Source organism: Sphaeramia orbicularis, chromosome 6, assembly GCF_902148855.1.
Source record: "Sphaeramia orbicularis chromosome 6, fSphaOr1.1, whole genome shotgun sequence".
Lineage (NCBI taxonomy): Eukaryota > Metazoa > Chordata > Actinopteri > Kurtiformes > Apogonidae > Sphaeramia > Sphaeramia orbicularis.
In genome coordinates, this window is record NC_043962.1 from 55411227 (window position 1) to 55432118 (window position 20892).

At 35.3% G+C, this 20892-nt stretch overlaps 1 protein-coding gene across 1 annotated transcript in view; it reads right to left on the bottom strand.

Annotated features, from left to right (window-relative positions):
• lrriq1 (leucine-rich repeats and IQ motif containing 1) overlaps positions 1–20892 on the bottom strand; it is a 125017-nt gene that overhangs the window by 61406 nt on the left and 42719 nt on the right. Inside the window, exon 12 of the mRNA XM_030135645.1 lies at positions 17833–18012. Coding sequence (XP_029991505.1) covers positions 17833–18012 — 180 coding nt within the window. The remainder of the gene's footprint in view (positions 1–17832; positions 18013–20892) is intronic.

The following is a 20892-nucleotide window of genomic DNA, read 5'->3' on the forward strand; positions in this document are numbered from 1 at the left end:
AATACTGTCATAATGAACTATAAATAAGGAAAACCACAATTTTTTCCTTTCTTTTAGTGTAAAAAAGTAAATGTATACATTTACAAACTAGCCTTTTACCAAAAATGTAAATAATCTGAACAAATATGAACAAACTGAAATGTAAGAGAATTAAGTGTAATTGCACTAATCTTCTGCCTGTTATTATATGTTTTGTGTATTTGTAGATCCACTGTGATCTGTAAGCTGTAATGAGCATGTGAAAATGAGAGGCTGAGGCCAAAAAAATAGCATAAATTGTTAAAATTGCACTTTTTTTTCTTGATAAATTTAATTTTGTTCACAGCTGTTCATGTTTTTCACATTTTTTTAAAGGATAGTTTGTGTAGATGTAAACATTTTGATAATATAATTGTACTTTTTTCACTCAAAAACATGGAAGTTAGACATATATATTTTGGAATTGATATTATTTATATATTATTTTATTATTATTTTAATGATCTGGCCCACTTCAGGTGAGTTTGACACCCCTGCTTTAGAGAAACCCAGTTCATTCAGCAGCAACACATAAAAGTCTAACAGTAAATTAACTGAATTTCAGTTTCTGCTAATCTAAGTTCATATGAGTTGAAGTGAGGACATACGTGTGTGTGTGTGTGTGTGTGTGTGTGTGTGTGTGTGTGTGTGTGTTTTCCTACTATATGTCCACTCTAATCCCATATAATGTCTCTTTCATTGAGGGATAAACTTACTACAAAGCCACATCAATGGAAACTTAATGAATCTATTAGTGGTGATTGGCTCTGGTCCCCATGTCCCCTCCTTAAGTCCCCCCCTGAGGGGCCAAAGACCCTTCAGTACTCAGAGTCCAGTAGCCTTAGGTAGCACAGCTTCTCCTCCACAAAGACCTAGCTCTTCCATCCCACTGGGACGAGACAGAGGGCAGAGCAGTGGGGTTCCAAAAGGGCTGTGACCCCGCTGACCCCCCCTCCTTGTACCTGCTGGTTCACTCCAGGGTCAGCATGAACAGGCAGGACACCAGTCTAGGACAGCAGGAGGGTACAGATATGTGGAGTAACATTTAAACCAGGGGTGTCAAACTCATTTTAGTTCAGGGGCCACATCCAGCCTAATATGATAATATGATATGAAGTGGGCCGGACCAGTAAAATAATATAAATGATAGAATAAGAATGTTTGAGTGAAAAAAGTAAATTCCGTAATGAAAGTGTTTACATCTACGAATTGTACTTGAACATAACATGAACAAATATGAACATCATGAAAATTCTGTAGTAAAATAAGTGCAATGTTAACAATATTACGCCTCAGTTTATCATTTCTACATGTGGATCACAACTTACAGATCACAGTGGATCTACAAATACACAAAACATTTAGTAACAGGGAGAATATTGTTAAAATTCCACATATTTCTTATGAAACATTTCAGATATTCACATTTTTTTAAAAGGCTAGTCTGTAAATGTAAACATTTTTGTGTAATTTTCCTTTTTTTATACTAAAACAAAGAGACAAATTTACAGTTGTCATTATTTATAGGTTATTATGATAATATTTTACTGGTTCTGATCACTTTAGATGAAATGACCTAAAACAGGGGTCACCAACCCTGGTCCTCGAGGGCTACTATCCTGCATTATTAGATGTATCCCTCTTCCAACACACCTGATTCAAATGATCAGCCTATCATCAAGCTCTGCAGAAGACGGATAATGACCGTCAGGTGTGCTGGAAGAGGGAAACATCTAAAACATGCAGGATAGTAGCCCTCGAGGACCAGGGTTTGGTGACCCCTGACCTAAAAGTATTTGAACATCCTTGATTGTTAATATCTTCAGTGTAATTTCTGCATTTCACAAATTCATCCCAGGAGCCGGATTGGACCCTTTGACGGGTCGGATTTGGCCCCTGGGCCGCATGTTTGACACCTGTGATTTAAACGCTCATAACAAAACTGTGCAACAGCATAACTGTACATGGTCCACTGCTGGGACAGTAGATTCACTAAACAGTTTTAGGAGAGCAGTTGTTAGATATGCACTGTAAAAAGCGTATTTAGGCCCCAGTTGAAGCAAGGTACAAATTTACACAAAGGCAAAGTAAATTTCTCATGTTCTGACTGCAAAGGTAATATGTGGTTTCAAACAACTTAAAAATGCTTGACTTAATACCAAAGTGATTTATTACTTTGATCCAAAGTTCAAAATTAAGTTCTTTCCGAGCGTGTGGTGTCACGCAGTCAAATGTGCGCCAAGTGTGTGACGCATTATCTCCGCGCCCTCTGAAACCCTACTTGTGAATATCATCGGTTTTTTACATATTTTGGTAAGTTTTTCCTTTAGCATATCAAAATTCTACATTCTTTTATGTTATAAAAAAACAGAGTTTTGATATCGCATTTATAATTTTAAGAAGTTAGGCATTAATTCAAGGATTCTGCCGTTTAAAACGGCCATGCATTGAGTTGGAAAACTCCAACACCCATAATGCACCATGTTTTGCCGCCTCTTTCCTCTGTATTCCTTCCCTCTGCAGCCGAAGAGACGCGATTACCGGAGCAGTCAGTTTGGACATAAACAACGTAGGTGAGTTTGTTAAAATAGTATAACTTTTATTCTAGACGACTTGCTGTTTTCTTTGCACTGTGAAAGGTTGTGTGGATAAATGGATATCTTGCTACCGCGTTCTAAATTGGTTTATTTTATGCATTTTATGTCGATGCGTTAACGATGCTGGCGCTCTCCCCAGACAATAAACCAACCTGATTTAGGTTTCAAATTAGAGCTGCACGATATGTATCTCGTGAAACAAATTTGTGGCACTGCTACCTTTGGTGGCTACGGTTTTGCGGCACTCGGAGCTAATGCTAGTTCGGAGCTACTACGAGTTCGGAGCTATTGCTAGTTCGGAGCTATTGCTAGTTCGGTGCTATTGCTAGTTCGGAGCTATTGCTAGTTCGGAGCTCTTTTATAACCGCTTAGTTTGGCAGTTGTCAAATTTGTATGTAAACACACCTTTTGCCTCAGGTTAATGAAGAGTTCCACAGGGTTGTGGCCCTCCCTCTCAAGTCCAAGTTTTTTTTGAACAACTTGACCACTACTCCAGCAGACTGTTGGCATTGGCAAGATCCAAGAGAGGAACTGCAGGGGACAAAATCTCTCCCATCCTACACACGTTTGATCGGGTAATTAGCTGCTTTAGTCCTGATTCAGTCCTGATTTAACACTGCAGGCATTAAATCTCCATTTCCTTTGACTTTATTTACAGTATAAATTCTGTGAAAAATATTAAATTTATGATTCAAAACACCTTCAACGGTACTTTTGCAGTTTTTTTTTTGTTTGTTTGTTTTTGCAAATTTCCATAATTTTATTTACATTTTTGCTCAAAAGTTGCCAGTTGTGTCCAATTTACTTTTCATTATCCAAATAGTCACCATTTAATATGTGTCCTAATTGGTTACAAAACTTTAAATTGGCATTAAAAATATTGAACTTGGACATTAGAGTGGCATTAAAATGCCATTTAAAATTATTTCATGCTTTTCAGCATTTTTTTCCTATATTGCTTGAAAATGGTGCATTGCATAATAATGTGGAACAGCAATTTTCCTTTAATTGGACTTACGTGGCAAACTAATTGCCACAGGAGTCTAGGATGGATATCACTGACCCACAGAGACCTCAGCACAATACCATCCATGAGTTTCACTGGAAAAACTTTTTTTTTAAAATTTTATTACACTTAAGCACAATTGCATAATGTGAGAAAGAGTTCTTCCCTGTAATCATAATTGACCCCTTGTCCAAGGGTAGTCTTATTGTCAAATTACTGCTTGATATTAATTCTTATACTTCAGGCCAAAGACATCAATCTGAAGAGAGAATGTCTCCTAAAGGCCCTTATCATTGTTCTTGGGGAGGATACTCGTGATCTTGTCAAGGAGTTTGTGGTATGTAACATTTTTTTCCTCAAAGCCTGCCTCTTGTGTTTTTATGCAACTGTACAGCACTTTGAATTGCCTTATGTATGAATTGTGCTCTATAAATAAATTTGCCTTGCCTTTGCCACAGAATTAGTTCCTATCTGCAATAGTTAAAAGGTATAATTTACTTTTTTTTTTTTTTTCCAAAAACTGGTGGCAGCACTTTTTTCTCACCTAGAAAATTGCATAAGTGATTATTATATTTAAAAAACAAGTTAAAAAATAAAGTTTGTTTCGGAACCCTCCTACCTGCTCTGCTTTTCCGGGTCTGCGTGTGTGCATGGGCCCTGAGGCGCGTGCTCATGCTTTCCTCAGCAAACAGAGCTCCGTTCACCTTCTCTGTTACCGACCTCACTCACTTATTTTTACAGTATCACCCAACAAGGGACCATAGCGGCGCTCAGGGACCGCACTGGCTGCGCTGGCACCATTTCTGGACCAACGTGTGCATGCGCAAAATGCCAAACATGACATGAGGACGTACGACGGCAATTTGTAGCAGGTTGACTCAATGATTGACATTTTGGAGAACCAATCACTTGCGTGATCCAGCTGAAACTAACTTTATTTTTTAACTTATTACTTTAATATAATAATCATTTTTGCACTTTTGTGAGAAAAACAAAGTGTTTCCACCAATTATTGAAAAAAAAAAATCATCAATTATAGCTTCAACAGAGGAAAACCTGCTTTGAACCTAAAGTTCCAATCAGACATTTAAGACCAGTGGAAAAAGGGAAAAAGTTCTTTGTGCATTGATTGATCTTAACAAGGTTTCAAAGTGAAGCTTCAACGTGCAACAACAAATGGGGAGGGGATAAAAACAGAAATAGGCCGTTTTGTATGGCGCTTGAATGAGGGTTAAATGTTACAATGAAATGTATATACGAGCAGTTGAGGTTTTTTCACACACACTTAAACCACACACACACACAGACGAACAGATTCAATACAAGCTCCAATAGAACAGACGTGCTAGTGTGTCCTTCTGATCTGCGCGCTCATGACTTGTTTTCCACGTGTGTGTGGCCTCTGTGCAGTGCACTTGACAAAACTTTTGACACTGGGGGTTTCTGAAGGTGCCCATAGAAATGTAAAAAACACTAGAAAGGAAATGACGCTTACTGCTGTGGCCTAAGTGGCGGGCAACTTGTCACTGGCCAGTTAAGTTAAATCTTAATATCCACTCATGCAAAAGCTGGAGCAAACATCACATAATGTCAGACAAAGTAATTGTTGGTGATTCCTTGTATTGATGGTAAGTGTTAGTATTTTAGTCAGAATAGTGTTTTTTTTTTAAATATCTATTTTGTAGTACTTTAAATTACTGTTTTCATTTTTGTAGTAATAGCATTTCTCCATGTATTCAGTAGGGCTGGGACGATACAGTTTTGTCACGAATTGATTCATATTGCAATGTCCAGGGGCCGATACAGCAAGTTACAATAAAAAGTAATATATGTACCTTAAAATGTGTTAAAAGCAAACAGCTATGTCGAAATTCATAAACCAAATGCCATTTGACATTTATTTAAGTGTTGAGACTGAAAAGTGCATTAACACAAAATGGAACTCAGTGCTGTGTAACTGTTCCTTTAAAAAAAAAAAAACATGAATGCAAAAGTATTGAAAGTATTAATACTTTGAAAAAGCATAAATGTACCCACCTCTGCTTTGTCCCATTTAAAAAAAAAAAAAAAAAAAAAAGAGAGAAACACAGGGACACCTAGTGTCCAGGTGGAGGGTGAGGTTGGGAGCAATGACAGCGTGTAACTTTTTCTTTTCTCCAAAGTGTTATTTTTTTCAAAAGCATTGACCCAATGTAAACTTAGGGGTTAAGTTTAAATTCCAACTGGTAGGATACCAATGCATGTCATAAGACTAACACTATTGTTTTCTGCTCTCTATAGGACAGTCGGGAAGACGACCTTCAGGTTGATTTGGAGCAGGTGACCATGGCGGTATTTTCCATTCGACAAGAAGGATGTGTCGAACTTCCTCCGGAGGACATTGGTATCGTTATCGAAGGCGTAACAGTCTTAAATGAACTCAGCTCTGTCCCATCTGCTTGTGCCCTGCTGCTCGGCTTGATCTACATTCTCAATCTTGCCTACCCTAAAAGCCTCCGTTACACTTTCGAGGTTTTCCAGAAAGTTGTTATGGAGCTAGATTCTCAGAAAATGTCCCCAAAAGTTCATACACTCTTAGGAAAACTGCAAAGTGCAGATTAATGGTCATCTTAAGCCTATGTACATATTTTTGCATTCAGTGTTAAAAAATGTTTTATAAAGTTGACAGTGTTTAAAAAGTTTGAGACTAGAAAAGCACTTGGAGAGCGCAGACCTCCGCCAAGGCTGATCAGTGGCCCCCCCCCCCCGTGGGCCCCCCCACGCCAAGGAGGTTATGTTTTTGCCAGGGTTTGTTTGTTTGTTTGTCTGTCTGTCTGTTTGTCTGTCCGTTAGTGTGCAACATAACTCAAAAAGTTATGGACAGATTTTGATGAAATTTTCTGGTCCGTGGGCCCCCCCACCCCCGATCACCACCAAAATTTAATCATTTCTTCCTTATCCCATTTCCAACAAACCCTGAAAATTTCATCCAAATCTGTCCATAACTTTTTGAGTTATGTTGCACAGACAGACAGACAGACAGACAGACAGTGGCAAAAACATAACCTCCTTGGCGGAGGTAAAAAGAAGCACTTTATAATCCTTCAGAACACAACAGAATAAAAATTTCCAGTTTTTTTGTTTTTTTTTTTTGTTTTTTTTTTTTCTTTTTGCTACCTGCTGGAACTGTGCTTTCAGTGTTTATGGAGCTAGATTTTTACCTCCGCCAAGGAGGTTATGTTTTTGCCAGGGTTTGTCTGTCTGTTGGTCTGTCCGTTAGTGTGCAACATAACTCAAAAAGTTATGGACAGATTTGGATGAAATTTTCAGGATTTGTTGGAAATGGGATAAGGAAGAAATGATTAAATTTTGGTGGTGATCGGGGGTGGGGGGGCCCACGGGGGGGGCGCAGACCTCCGCCAAGGCTGATCAGTGACCCCCGATCACCACCAAAATTGAATCATTTCTTCCTTATCCCATTTCCAACAAACCCCGAAAATTTCATCAAAATCTGTCCATAACTTTTTGAGTTATGTTGCACACTAACGGACAGACAAACAGACGGGGGGGGGGGGGGGGGGGGGGGGCGGCGGCGGCGGCACTGATCAGCCTTGGCGGAGGTCTGCGCTCTCCGAGTGCTTCTAGTTATAAAATGCCCTCAAAAGTGCATATCCTCTTTAGAAATTGCTAAATGCAGATTAATGGTTCATCTTAAGCTTGTCTACATCTTGGTGCATTCAGTGTTTTAAAAGTTTGATAAAGCTGAAAATGTTTAAAAAGTTTGAAAAAAGAAGCACTTTGTAATCCTCCAGAGCGTAACAGGACAGAAGTCTCCTGGTTTTTTTTTCTCTTTAGATTGGATCGTTTATTGCTGGCACAGGGCAATCTGAACTGAACAGCAACTCTTGCATGTGATTATAGTCATGGAGGCTGTACAACTGTAATGTTCTGTTGTGAGATAATTTGACGTTACTGTTACAAATAAACAATTTGCAGCAGCTACGACCTTTATCTTACGTCTTCACATGATTAGTACACTTACAAACAAGTTTATACTGTTTAGAACTGTGGTTCTCAAACTCCACACCAAGTACAATCTTTTTTTTGGTGCTAGATCAAAATAAATCAGAATGCCCAAAAATTTCAAAATAATGGTCCAAAATGGAAATGACTCAAAGTACCACCTGAAGAAGCCCAAATACCACTAGTGGCACATGTACCAGAGTTTGAGAACCACTGGTTTAGAGCACTTTTCATGCTTATTTTCTGTAAATACTATTATTTAGTAGGAAATGGTATATAAACTTATCTATTGTATATTTGGCAGATGAATGTTAAAAAACAAGGTGATCTAATGTAAAAGTTTAAATTAGAATGTAGAGTGGGGAAATTGCAAAATATTAAGTTGAACTAAAGTATAAATGCACATTAGAATATACAATGGTTTTGTTAGAAAAAAGTCCAAAATACTAAGTTGTTTTTGTGTAAAATTTAACTTTAGAATACAGCTGAGTTATAAGTATAACTTTCTGAAAATGTTAATTAGATTTTATATATCTTTTTAAGTTAAAAGACAGTAATACATTAGTAAACATTGAATGAATATTTAGCTTTAATCTGACTAAAAATATAAGTTTGGTTCAACCAAAAAATATAAGTTGAAAATACTTATTTTATTAGTTGTTACCAATTGAAACACTTTTTTAAGTTGGTTCAACTAAACTCTTTTTACAGTGTGTGCATGAGGACATGTGTGGTGGTATTATAATGACTAAATCCCTCTAAAGCCAATGCCATATAAAAATACTTGTCAAAACCTGCAATTTTCAGGGTGTAGTTGCAGCTCAGAGGTTGCTGATCTTTTACACAGTGAAGATTTTCAAAAAGAAGATGCACAGATAGAAAAAGGACAAACTAGAAAAGCACTTGGAGAGAGCAGACATCCACCAAGACAGATCAACCCCCCCGACCACCACCACCAAAATCATTTGTTCCTTGTGCCAGTACAGTATCGACATTTCCTGAAAATTTCATGAAAATCCGTTCGTAACTTTTTGAGTTATCTTGCTAACAGACCGACAAACAAACAAAAAATCCGCCCCGCCCTCCTCGATCACCACCAAAATGTAACTATTTGTTCCTTGTGCCAGTATCAATATTTCCTGAAAATTTCATGAAAATTCGTTCATAACTTTTTGAGTTATCTTGCTAACAGACAAACGAAGTAACAAAAAAATCTGTAAAATGTAAATGCAAAGTATGAAAAGCCATAGGACTCACTGTAGGAAAAAGTCTGTCATATAAATAAAAAAAATTTAAAAAATTAAAAAATAAAAATAAAAATAAAATGAATAAAAGAAATTAAAAGAAAATAAAAGAAAATCTTATATATATATATATATATATATATATATATATATATATATATATATATATATATATATATATATAATTTTTTTTTTTAAATAAAAAAAAAAAAAAGTCAGAATAAAAATAATAAAAAATACCAAAACAAAAATTTTTAAATAAAAATAAAAGAAATTAAGTAATTAATTTAAAAAAAAGTCTGTCACATGATGGTGGAATGTAACTGGACCTTCACAGGAATATTGCATGTAGCACAAATTTGAGGAGCTTGTATTTTATTATTATTATTATTATTATTATTGATTATTATTTATTTATTACCTCCACCAAGGAACAGCAGAGGTTATGTTTGCACCGGGGTCTGTCTGTCTGTCTGTTTGTTTGTCTGTCTGTCTGTCTGTCTGTTTGTCTGTCTGTCTGTCTGTCTGTCTGTCTGTCTGTCTGTCTGTCTGTCTGTTTGTCTGTCTGTTTGTTTGTCTGTCTGTTAGCAAGATAACTCAAAAAGTTAAAGACAGATTTGGATGAACTTTTCAGGAAATGTTGATACTGGCACAAGGAACAAATGATTACATTTAGGTGGTGATGGGCAGGGGCTGATCTGCCTTGGTGGAGGTCTACACTCTCCCAGTGCTTTCTAGTTATTATTATATCATAATGTGTGGAAATTTGGGGAAATGTGTATAAAACTAACATAGACCCTATAATTAAACTAAAAAAAACAGCAATTAGAGTAACAAATAAAGCTGGTTGTAGTTAATCATGTAATCCATTTTTGTAGGATCTAGTATATTTAAATGTCCTGATATGGTATATTTAAAAACAATGGAAATTATTTATTGTGGTAAGAACAAAAGTCTTCCTGTTTGTATTCAACATTTTTTTTAAGTTAGGAGAAGGGAATTATAATCAAAGAGGGTTGTTTGTGTTTGAAACATGTAAACTAAGGACAAATGTTAAATATGACTGTGTTTCTCTTACAGGTGTCAAATTACGGAACCAACTGAATGAAGAATTGAAATTGTGTAGCTCGTTGTCGAGTTTTAAAAAAGCTTTAATTTGTCAAATTCTCAAGGGCTATAAAGGTAAAATAATCTGAAACTGAATGTAGATTCATTTGTGTTAACGTTTTATTTGCTGCAACTTCAGGTAATTCAAACAACGGGAGCCGGAGAAGCCTAAAGAAGCCTCTGGATTCAGCTTCTTCCTTTTTAATAGTATCCTCGCATTTTGCATTTTTCAGTGAAAATCTAGTGTTTTCCTATATTTAATTTACTGATCATGTCGATGTTCTTTAAAGCTCAGAGGTTATTAGATCTAATCAGAGAAAAATGAGGAAAAATATAATATCATTATCTGAACATAAACCCAGTGTGTCCATCCACTGTCACTGATCCAACTCCATGGGTTTTACTGGTGAATCAGTGCTGTTGAAGATAATGGTGTTTCCATGGTAACTACGGAGCCTCTGAACGTCCAAATGGGTCATATCTGATGACCATGAAAAGATGAAGAACTGTATTTTACACCAATTATTGACATGGATTGATAGAATTTCGTGGATCAATAGGTATTAAACAGTTTAGATCAGTAGATGGTTTTGGGTCTTTAACCCATTAAGACCCAGTGTTACTTTGTGCCAGTTCACAAATGAAATTGTATCGACATCTAACCTTTCTTAAGTAATTTATCACCATTTATTATATTATTATGCTCTGTATTTTTCCTTTTTTTTTTTTTTACTGTAAATGTATTGTATTTTCCCATGTTTAAGTTAAATTTAGATATTCATGAAAACTCACAGTTAATTAAAATAATATTATATCAAAACTGAAGTAAAAGTGACTTTTTCATCAAAGATGTCATTAACTGATCATAAACCCAGTGTAACTATGGAGCTTCTGAACGTCCAAACGGGTCATATCTGATGACCATGAAAAGATGAAGAACTGTATTTTATACCAATTATTGACATGGATTGATAGGATTAGTGGATCAACAGGTATTAAACAGTTTTTATCAGCAGATGCTTTTGGTCGGTGGTGGATGTTTGGGTCTTATGGGTTAATTTTACATACGATGGAGCCTTTTCACCGTGTGTATTAGTAGTTGTATTTAAACATCTGAACCCTTTTTCCATCAGCGCCTGTGTTCAGTCGCAGGATCCTGGCGTGTGGCGCTCTTCTCACCTCTCTTAAACTCAGTCTGACATGAGGTCAGGCCTGGGGTTAAATGGCTGTGCTGGTCCTTGGAAAGCTCCCAGAATGGCTCATTGTCCAGAGGCCGGGGGGGTCGAGGGCACGCAGCGAGGGGTGAAGCGAGGGGAGCGCCACACTACCCCCCCGAGCCATAGGAGTCCGCGGTGCGACCCGCGCGGGTAGCCGCCGCCACGTTTCATCTTTTGTGCTGTGTAATTTGGAAGGGTCAAGAAGATAAGCAGAAAGTTGACCAGTGTTTTAAGTGTTGGTGGTCTGTCTCACAGAGCGGTGTCAACGTGTGGGGAGGCCAGTGACATCGAAGGACTTGTGAAAATAGATGGACGTTGTCTTTAGACTCACTACGCCCTGACTATCAGACATAACAACAGAATAGCTCACATTCCTGTCGGCTTCATAACTGTCTGTCCAAGAGGCAGATCAGCATCATATAAAACTCCTGAAAAGCTTTACTTTCATCTATTAAAACAAGCTTAGATTTCTTTCAGGCTTTATAAAGCAACATATTTTCAAACAGTTCAGAAAACCCTGTGAGTTTTCATTTAACCCATAAAGACCCAAACATCCACCATCACAAAAAATTACCTACGTAAATGTTTAATACCTGTTGATCCACTAATCCTATAATACATGTAAATAATTGGTGTAAAATACAGTTTTTCATCTTTTCATAGTCATCAGATATTCCTTTTTTTTTCTTTAAATATTTTATTTTCAAGGGTTTTTTTTATATACAATGTGTACAAACAAAATATACCAATAACATAAAAAAACAGTCAGTGCACAGGGTCAATACAGATAACTATATAAAGTGCTTGGTGTAACAGATGTACCAGTATGGTCTAAATATGGCTGCCAAAATTTCAAGAAGGTGCTATATTGTTTCTTGAGACAATAATTGATTTTTTCCAGGTGGATGCAACCGTTCATCTGAAAAATTCACCTATCAATAAGAAGGGGGCGATCAGATTTCCATGACACCACAATGCACTTCTTGGCCACATATAGAGCAACTTCCATACATTTGAGTTGAACATTCTTTAGAGAACCACAAACACTTGTGTTCATGGGCATCAGATATGACCCATTTGGACGTTCAGAGGCGCCGTAGTTACCGTGGAAACACTGTCATCTTCTACAACATTGATTCACCAGTAAAACCCATGGAGTTGGATCAATGCCAGTGGATGGACACACTGGGTTTATGTTCAGATAATGACAGATTGGACTGAAAAAGACACTTATTCTTCTGTTTTGATCGAATACCTTTTGATGTACACTGCACTGAAAAAAAATAGGGATAATATTTACTTCGGAAAACTTAGGAAAGTATTTGCACTTAGAGTTGTAAGTAATTCTACAAGGGCGATTATCAAGTAAACTTTACTTGCAGATATATGTTCATTTTACTAGCAAACCTCAGGTAATTTACTGATGATTATTAATATGGTCTTTGAATTTTACCTTCTCCTTCTTTGTAAGTTTGACTTAGAGTCTGACTGCTTCAAACTGAAAACTGCTAAAGCTAATGCACCTTAAGCTAATGGCTTTTCGAGGTAATTTTGAAATACTGCAATGTTTTGGAAGAACAAAGTTACGAGACAGAACATTTGTCCCATTTCTCAGATCCCAGTACACCACACACTTATGAAAAGGCAGTGGTATTTACTCTCCTTAAACAACGCTTATGTAAAACAGCACAGACTGTCTGACAGCAGCACGGACTGTTCAGTCATGGGGTCACACTGAAATATTCCTTCCTCCCAGTTCGCTCAGATACTCTCAGAACATGAGTCATAGAACTACAGAACACAAAACAGCAACTTGCTTTTAACGAATATTTACAACTTGCAAGGTAGCGCGCCATCACATGACTCAGTGACACTGTAAACTACGTGAGTCACGTGACTCGGCACAAACTGCCCCCATTACGACCAGTGTGGCTCACTACAATACTTTTTCTAACTTTTATTAATGGACAATATACAAGTAACATTTACACAACCTTTTACATATTTTTTCTGCAGTTTAAATTGCCAATTAAAACTTCCTTGGTATTTCTAGGTTCATATGTAATGACCATAAACTTTGAATATTATGTGAAAATACGTAATACAACCTACTGTTCCCACACAGTTTATTTATTACACGAATGACATATTTAGTTTTACTAGAATAATTCCAGTTCTCAATGATACTTACAATTGGAAAATAAAAATTGTGACAATTAACCTAATAAATATTACTACACCAAAAATCTTTTTTTTTCAGCGTGAGATTTAATGAACATCTACATCATGGCTGTCAAATTCATTTTAGTTCTTCGTCCAAATTCAGCCAAATTTGGTCTGAAGTAATAATAACATAAATATATATATAAATAATGTCAACTCCAAACTTTCCTTACATGATGAAAATTTTTACATCTACAAACTGTCCTTTAAAAGAATGGAAATAACATGAACAACCTAAAATTTTCTTAAGAAAAATAAGTGCAATTTCATCAATATTATACCACAGTTTATCAGTTCCACATTTTTATTACAACTTACAGATCGCAGTGGATCTACAAATACATAAAACATTTAATAACAGACAGAGTGTTGTCAAAATTACACTTACTTCTCTTACAGAGTTTTCGTATTTGTTCAGGATATTTAAGTTTTTTTGTGAAATGATAGTTTGTTTTAGTGTAAACACAAGAAAATTACATGAAAATATTTTCATTTACAAAGAGAAAAATTTGTAATTGTAAGTATTTACAGGTTCTTATGATAATATTTTCTTGGTCTATATGTGGAATCTGAACTAAAATATTTGTGAACATCTTAAGTGTAATTTTTGCATTTCACAAATTCATCCCACAGGCTGGATTGGAACCTTTGATGGGCCGCATTTGGCCCCCAGGCCTCATGTTTGACACCCCTGACCTTCATGATCAGTGATTTGAATACAGGAAAATACATGATTTACACTAAAAATCCAAAATACAGAGGATTATTTTAAATAAGTGGTGTTAAATCACTACAGAAAGGTTATAATAAGACAAAAACTCATTTGGAAGTCGACACAAAAGTAGCACTGGGTGTTTAAGGGTTAATGTAATGCGTCAGTGGGTGGGGATGGACAGGATAAATAAAATATTAAGAGGACATGCCATCCATTACACAGGTCAGCATTTTAATACTCTCACTCCTCAGTTCAAGTCCAGTGAGTGACCTGAAAGGAAAGCTGTAAACGGACAAAGATAGACGAACATTTGAGAAAATGAAAACTGGAAAGTAGTTTCAGTTTCCAAGTTAAAAAACAAACACTTCCTACAGGAGGCCTGTACAGTTTAAAGGCAGAGGAAGAACAGACTGTGGAACTACATCCTCTGAAGCATTCCATATGATACTGCACTGCAAGAAGAAGTAGAATTAAACCATGGCAAGAAAAGCTAAATTAACCCTTTCAAGCACAGCAGTCACTACAGAGGGCAGTTCTCCTATAGCTGTTCTCTTGTATATTCATGGGTTTTGCTGTTTTAGTTCCATATCAGCCGACAGTGGACGCTTGTGCATCATCTCATACACTGACACTAGTCGTTTTTCTATTGACCCTCAAATTGCGTGAATATAACTTGCGCATGAAAATTTACCTAATAGAAAAACAACAATTTCGCCAAAAGTCTTGTTTTTCAATGTAAAGTTTTTGCATTGGCAAGAGGTGGTTTCTCGAGCATAGCACAAATGGTATATCACGCAAAACTGCAATGGAGAGACCTTTTTCCACAACTAGAGTCACGTGGATAAAAAAAAATATGGATGTTGACGGACGTTACAACAAGAGAAGAAGAGATTTAAAAGAAACATGGCGTTGTGTGTGTGGACACACCAGGAAACCCAGTCATTTTTAATTTAGTATGAGATAGGGGGGAAATATATAACAACAATAATGAATATATCTGTAAATAATAATAATAATAATAAATAAACAAATCCTCGCATTTGTGATTTAATGGATAAACTGACATTACACACTTCTGTTTTTTCGACATTTAGTAAATATAGGTAAAGTTTTGTGCAAATGTCCAATGGAAAAGCGACTATTCATACAATTACTGTAACTTTGCTGTTCTTGATAAACTGGATCTGCACTAACATGTTTGAGTGTAAATTAATTGCTAGTAGTTATTAGACTGTAATTAACAGTTTTCTTTAACAAAAAGATTTTTCCTTTGCATATTATCTCCATGAAGTGAGTAATAACTAGTATTAGAGTATGTCAAAATGTGAGAAAACATCAGATTAGCTGCATTAAAAATGTTTTTATTTCATAGTTTTCACACAGTATATCACTTTCTGATATTGCGTTTTAAATACATGTTTCTTTGCTTCAGAAATTAAAGCTGAGTGGACAGTTTCGTAACTCCATAAAAAAATAAGTTCATTAAAAAATTTGCAATCACATTGTTTTTTTCATGCCTGAAGAGGAATAAAAACACTCAGGAAAAAAATCTTGACAAAGGTTCTCATAATTCATGCATCAAAGGATTAAAAAAGGAATGCAGACAGTCCGGTACAACACTTACAAGTATGGAGATACAGCGGTCTTAAAAAACATCTAATCATCAAAGTCTGAGGTAAACTGTTCTCTGAGGACTGAACACCAGCAGTTGTATCACACAGACTCATCTTAATGTTGACCTTCATCACGGACCCTGAAGATAAACCCAGAAACTCCTGCTGTGTTTCTAAAAGACCCTTTTTTATCAATGAGAACATCTGTGATGTAAAAATCTGTGAACAAGAAGGATGAACAGATCCTGTCATGAGCAGAGTCTAATGAAGACGTCAGTAGAGCTGAAACCATTACTGGATTAATCGACTCAAATCAATTTAAAAAAAATATTCTATTTCATTTCTCCTGAATCAAAGCTTTGTTTCTTTAATTTCTCTGCTGTTAAACACTGGTTCCACTGTTGTGTTTCACACGGACGCTTATTGTGACGCACACGATCAACACAAACACCATGGAGTGTAGCTCAGAAGAGATGAGGACAAAAAGGCAGAAAATGTCTACATGGCTCTGTTCACACAGCAGGTCTTAATGCACAATTCAGATTTTTTGGTGAAATATGATTTTTTTTATGTGCTTGTTCATATTCCACATTAAACGCGACTTCTATCAGTTTTGAGTATGAAGTGAATGTGACCCTGAAGTGACCCACATGCACAAAAGAGGTCCTGATGGAATACGTGACCACGCAGACACACTGTGTTTACGGAATTAACACTCCTGGGATGCAGAATTGTGAGGTTTGTCACATTTTAATGACGTAAAGGTCGGATAAATGCAACCTGGCTGTTCAGACTGACGTCGCAAAATATCAGATACGCATCAGATTTAGGAACACATATGAAAGTGGTCTGGGTCAGATAAGAAAAAATCGGATTAGTGCTGTTCAAACTGTCTTTAACAGATCAGATCCAGGTCACATATAGACAAAAAAAGTCAGATTTGGTATACATTTGTCTGCATCTGAACGCCTATGTTTGACTTATCTCCACTGGATCCATCACTTACTCCTTTAAACTTTGAAGCTTTAACACAGGGCTGTCAAACTCATTGTAGTTCAGTTCCACATTCACCCCAATATGATCTCAAGTGGGCTGGACCAGTAAAATAGTAACAGTGAAAAAAGTAAAATTACATCATGATAATGTTTACATCTACAACGTTTCCTTAAAAATTTGAATAACATGAACAACTTCAAATGTCTTAAGAAAAACAAGTGCCGTTTTAACAATATCCTGCATCAGTTTATCATTTATACATGTGCATTACAACTTACATTACAACTACAAATACACAAAACATTTAGTAACAGGTAGAATATTGATAAAATTGCATTTACATTTCATGTTCACATTTCTTCAGGTTATTCACATTTTTTGTAAAAGGAAAGTTTGTTAATGTAAAGTCATGTTTTCATGTAATTTTACTTTTTTACACTAAAACAAAGATTAAATCTGCAGTTGTCATTATTTATAGGTTATTATGATTGTATTATCTGGTCTGACCCAATTGAGATCTAATTGGTCTGTATGTGTTTGTAGGGAACCTGAATTAAAATAATTTTGACACAATTGATTGTTAATATCTTCAGTGTAATTTTTGCATTTCACAAATTCATTCCAGATTTGGTCCCTGGGCCGAATGTTTGACATCTGCACATATGAGCGTGTGTTTGTTTCAGTTGAATCTAAATGTGTTAAAGGCTGCAGTGACATATTGTTTGTAGGTGTCATTGAACTTATTTGTTGTTTGTATTTATAGGCATTTCTATATAAACTTTTATTCTGTTTTTTATATATATTTATTTTTTTTATATATATAACCTTTTGTTTTTATACTTTTTGTGGTTGTTGTTTCATCTGGTTCTGGAATAAAGGACAAGTCGTCATTTTCAGACATGTCTGTTTCACACTATTACTACATTTTTCACTAATTCAAATAATCCTTTAATTGAATCAAATCCAAGAAATAATCAACAGATTAATCTATTACAAGAATAATCAATAGTTGCAGCTCTAAACGTCAGTCCTGACCAAAGTGGATATGACATAAACTGTTTAACTCTGTAAATCCCCCCCCCCCCCCCCCTTACCTGAGCCGTGTGCTGCAGTGCTGCTGTAAATCATGGATCTGCTGCAGCTGGAGCTGACACAGCGATAGGAAACTGCCTGAGGCCGGACTGAGATGATGAACACCAGGGGGCGACAAGGGGGAGTCTGTGTCCTGTCCGTCAGAGGTTCTGAGGCTGGACACGGCCTTCTGCAGAGAGGATCTACAAAGAAGAGCCAGTTGGATTACATTTCACAGGTCAAAAGGCTGTTTTCATGTCCTGATTTATTTTATACATGCTGGAATATCAACTCGCTACAAATATTGGCCATAAACTTCTACATTTCTGTTTGGTGCAGCTTTTTATTTGTTAGTATTTGCCTAAATTTGGACTTTTGTTCAATCCAATTCATAGAAAATTAGTTAAAGAAAGGCAAAAAAAACCTGCCAGTTCATGCAATTCCAAATGACCCCCCCACTTTTATACAGCTTATCTGCAGAAAAATAACTATTATCTACACAGGCTACACTGTAAAAAAAAAAAAATCTGTAATTTAACAGAATTTTCACAGGAAAATATCAATGAAATTACAAAAACAGACTGATTTTACATGTCAAATGTAAAATAACATGAAAAAACTGTCACTGTGAATAACCATAAAATTTAAATTATTTTTAAAAGAATTTTTTTTCTTTTTTCACAGAAAAATATAGTTAAAATACATTTGCAAATGTATCGTAATTTCACAAATATATCTTTTATATTTATGATATTAAATTGTTAATTTAAAGTTTAATACTGTAAAAAATAATAATAAAATGAGATAAAATTACTGACAATTAACCGTAAAAGAAGTATTTGTTCTATAAGTTTAACAAGACTTGTTTGTTAATTGACAAATATCTTGTGTAATTACAGGAGGTTTCACAACAAAAATGTTGAATAAATATATTTTTGTGAATGTATAACATGTATAAGCACTGATAAACTGTCCAAATACAGTTTTTATCAGTGGATTGGACAACTGAGTCTCACTGAAAATTATATATATATATATATATATATATATATATATATATACACATATATATATAGATAGATAGATAGATAGATAGATAGATAGATAGATATGTATATATATACACATATATATATAAATTTATTTATTTTATTTATTTATCTATAGGTAATTTGATTGTTTTAACACATGTAAATATTCTTTATTAAACATTAAAAAGTTTAAAAAAAAAAAAAAAAAAAAAGCAAAATCTCATGTAAAATTAGGGCAAAAAACTGTATTTTAAGTATGGAAAATTACCATATTGTTATGAGATGGTTATATTCTGTTATTTTACAGTATTTTTTTGGCACCCCTGCTGCCAGAATAATGCCCTTTTTTTACTGTTTTTTTACAGTGTAGTGTTCTGTGAGACTTATTATGTATTTTTTTTTTTTTTTTTTAAATACAGATATACATTTTATTCCTGTTTTACTGGACACTCATCCAACACATATGTAAACATATGTAAACATGTATATATATGTATATATATATATATATATATATATATATATATATATATATATATATATATATATATATATATATATGTAGTAAAATACCTTTTCATGCATTTATGATTTTGCCATCAGATAAGTGCACTCTAGTTATACACTGGCATGTGAAGACCTTTTATGTAGTATTTACATTATTTCCATTAACTTTAGATTGTACATGTTATTGTTTTGCTAGCACCTGGTACATATATAGTGACAATTCTGTTACTTCAGGTCCCAGTGAAAAAAAAAGTGCAAAAACCACATCTTACAATCGCAAAGAATATTATTTGAAAAAAGTCAGTCAAATAAATGGAACTGTAATGAATACAGACATTTTGGAGACTGTGACAGTCTGTTTATACAGAGCATCCAAAAACCACCAAGACTTTAGAAAGCTACACAGAAAATCCAAAAAGGCTGACTGTGCCCTGTGGAGAAATGCTCTTAGCGACTTTTAAGATACAGAATGGTTCTGTCAGGTGTTGAGGAAGAGGAGAGTTAAAGCCTTTGGGCTAAAAACACAGCACATGACTACTTTCACTCTCTACGCCCTTAAAGGTCAAAGGGGTTCAGTGCAGTTGTTATTAATGCCAACTTAGCACTTCTGTTGCAACTTTTCAGACTACCTTAGCAACTTTTATTCAAAAAGCACCTTGCAACAATATTAGCTAAAATTTAAATATGTTTAAAATAGAATCTGTTTGGAAACATCCACCGCCGACCGAAAGCAACTACTGTGATTTATGTTCAGTTAATGATATATTTGCAGAAAAAGTCACTTTACCTTCAGCTTACTCTGTTTTTGATAAAATAAACTTGGAATTTATGATAAGTTTTAAAGAACATTTACATGATCAGTGAATAAAATATAAGAAAATACCTAATTTACCCTGAAAAAATACAGAGGATAATATTGTAATAAATGGTGATAAGTCATTTGTAGAGAGAAATTCATTTGGACGTCACCACAAAAAACAGTTCTGGGCGTTTATGGGTTAAAGTCTGGAAAAACATGTAGTCATACTGCAGTGAAATGGTCTCTGTCAGTTGAAAAAGTCAGTTTTTCTTCAGTTTTCTCTGTTTTGATAAAATAACCTTTGAATTTATTCAAAGCGTTGATGAACAGAAAGGAAAATTCTAAATTCAATCACACTGAAAAATGCAAACTACAGAAGATAATAAAATAAATGTTGATAAATCACCTGGGGAAGACAAAAAAATCATCTGGAAGTTGTGACAAGAATAGTTGTGGGTCTTTAAGGGTTAAACCTGTACTTGAGGGCAGTAATCGAGTAAATATTCTAAGTTACTCTCCTTTATTGCTCTCTGAAACTGGAGTTCTACAGACATAATGCATAAAGCTTTCTATCAAATGGTGCATGATGGGTAGTAGGCTTCAATCTGGACGGGAGCCCTGAGAGGCTGTGAGTCTGGGGGAGAGGTAACCACCGCCTAAGGCTAAGGATGTGCAAGCAGAGGAATCCCAACTATCTGCCAGAGAAACAGACTGGGAGCATGGACCAGCAGAGCTCAGTCCAAATG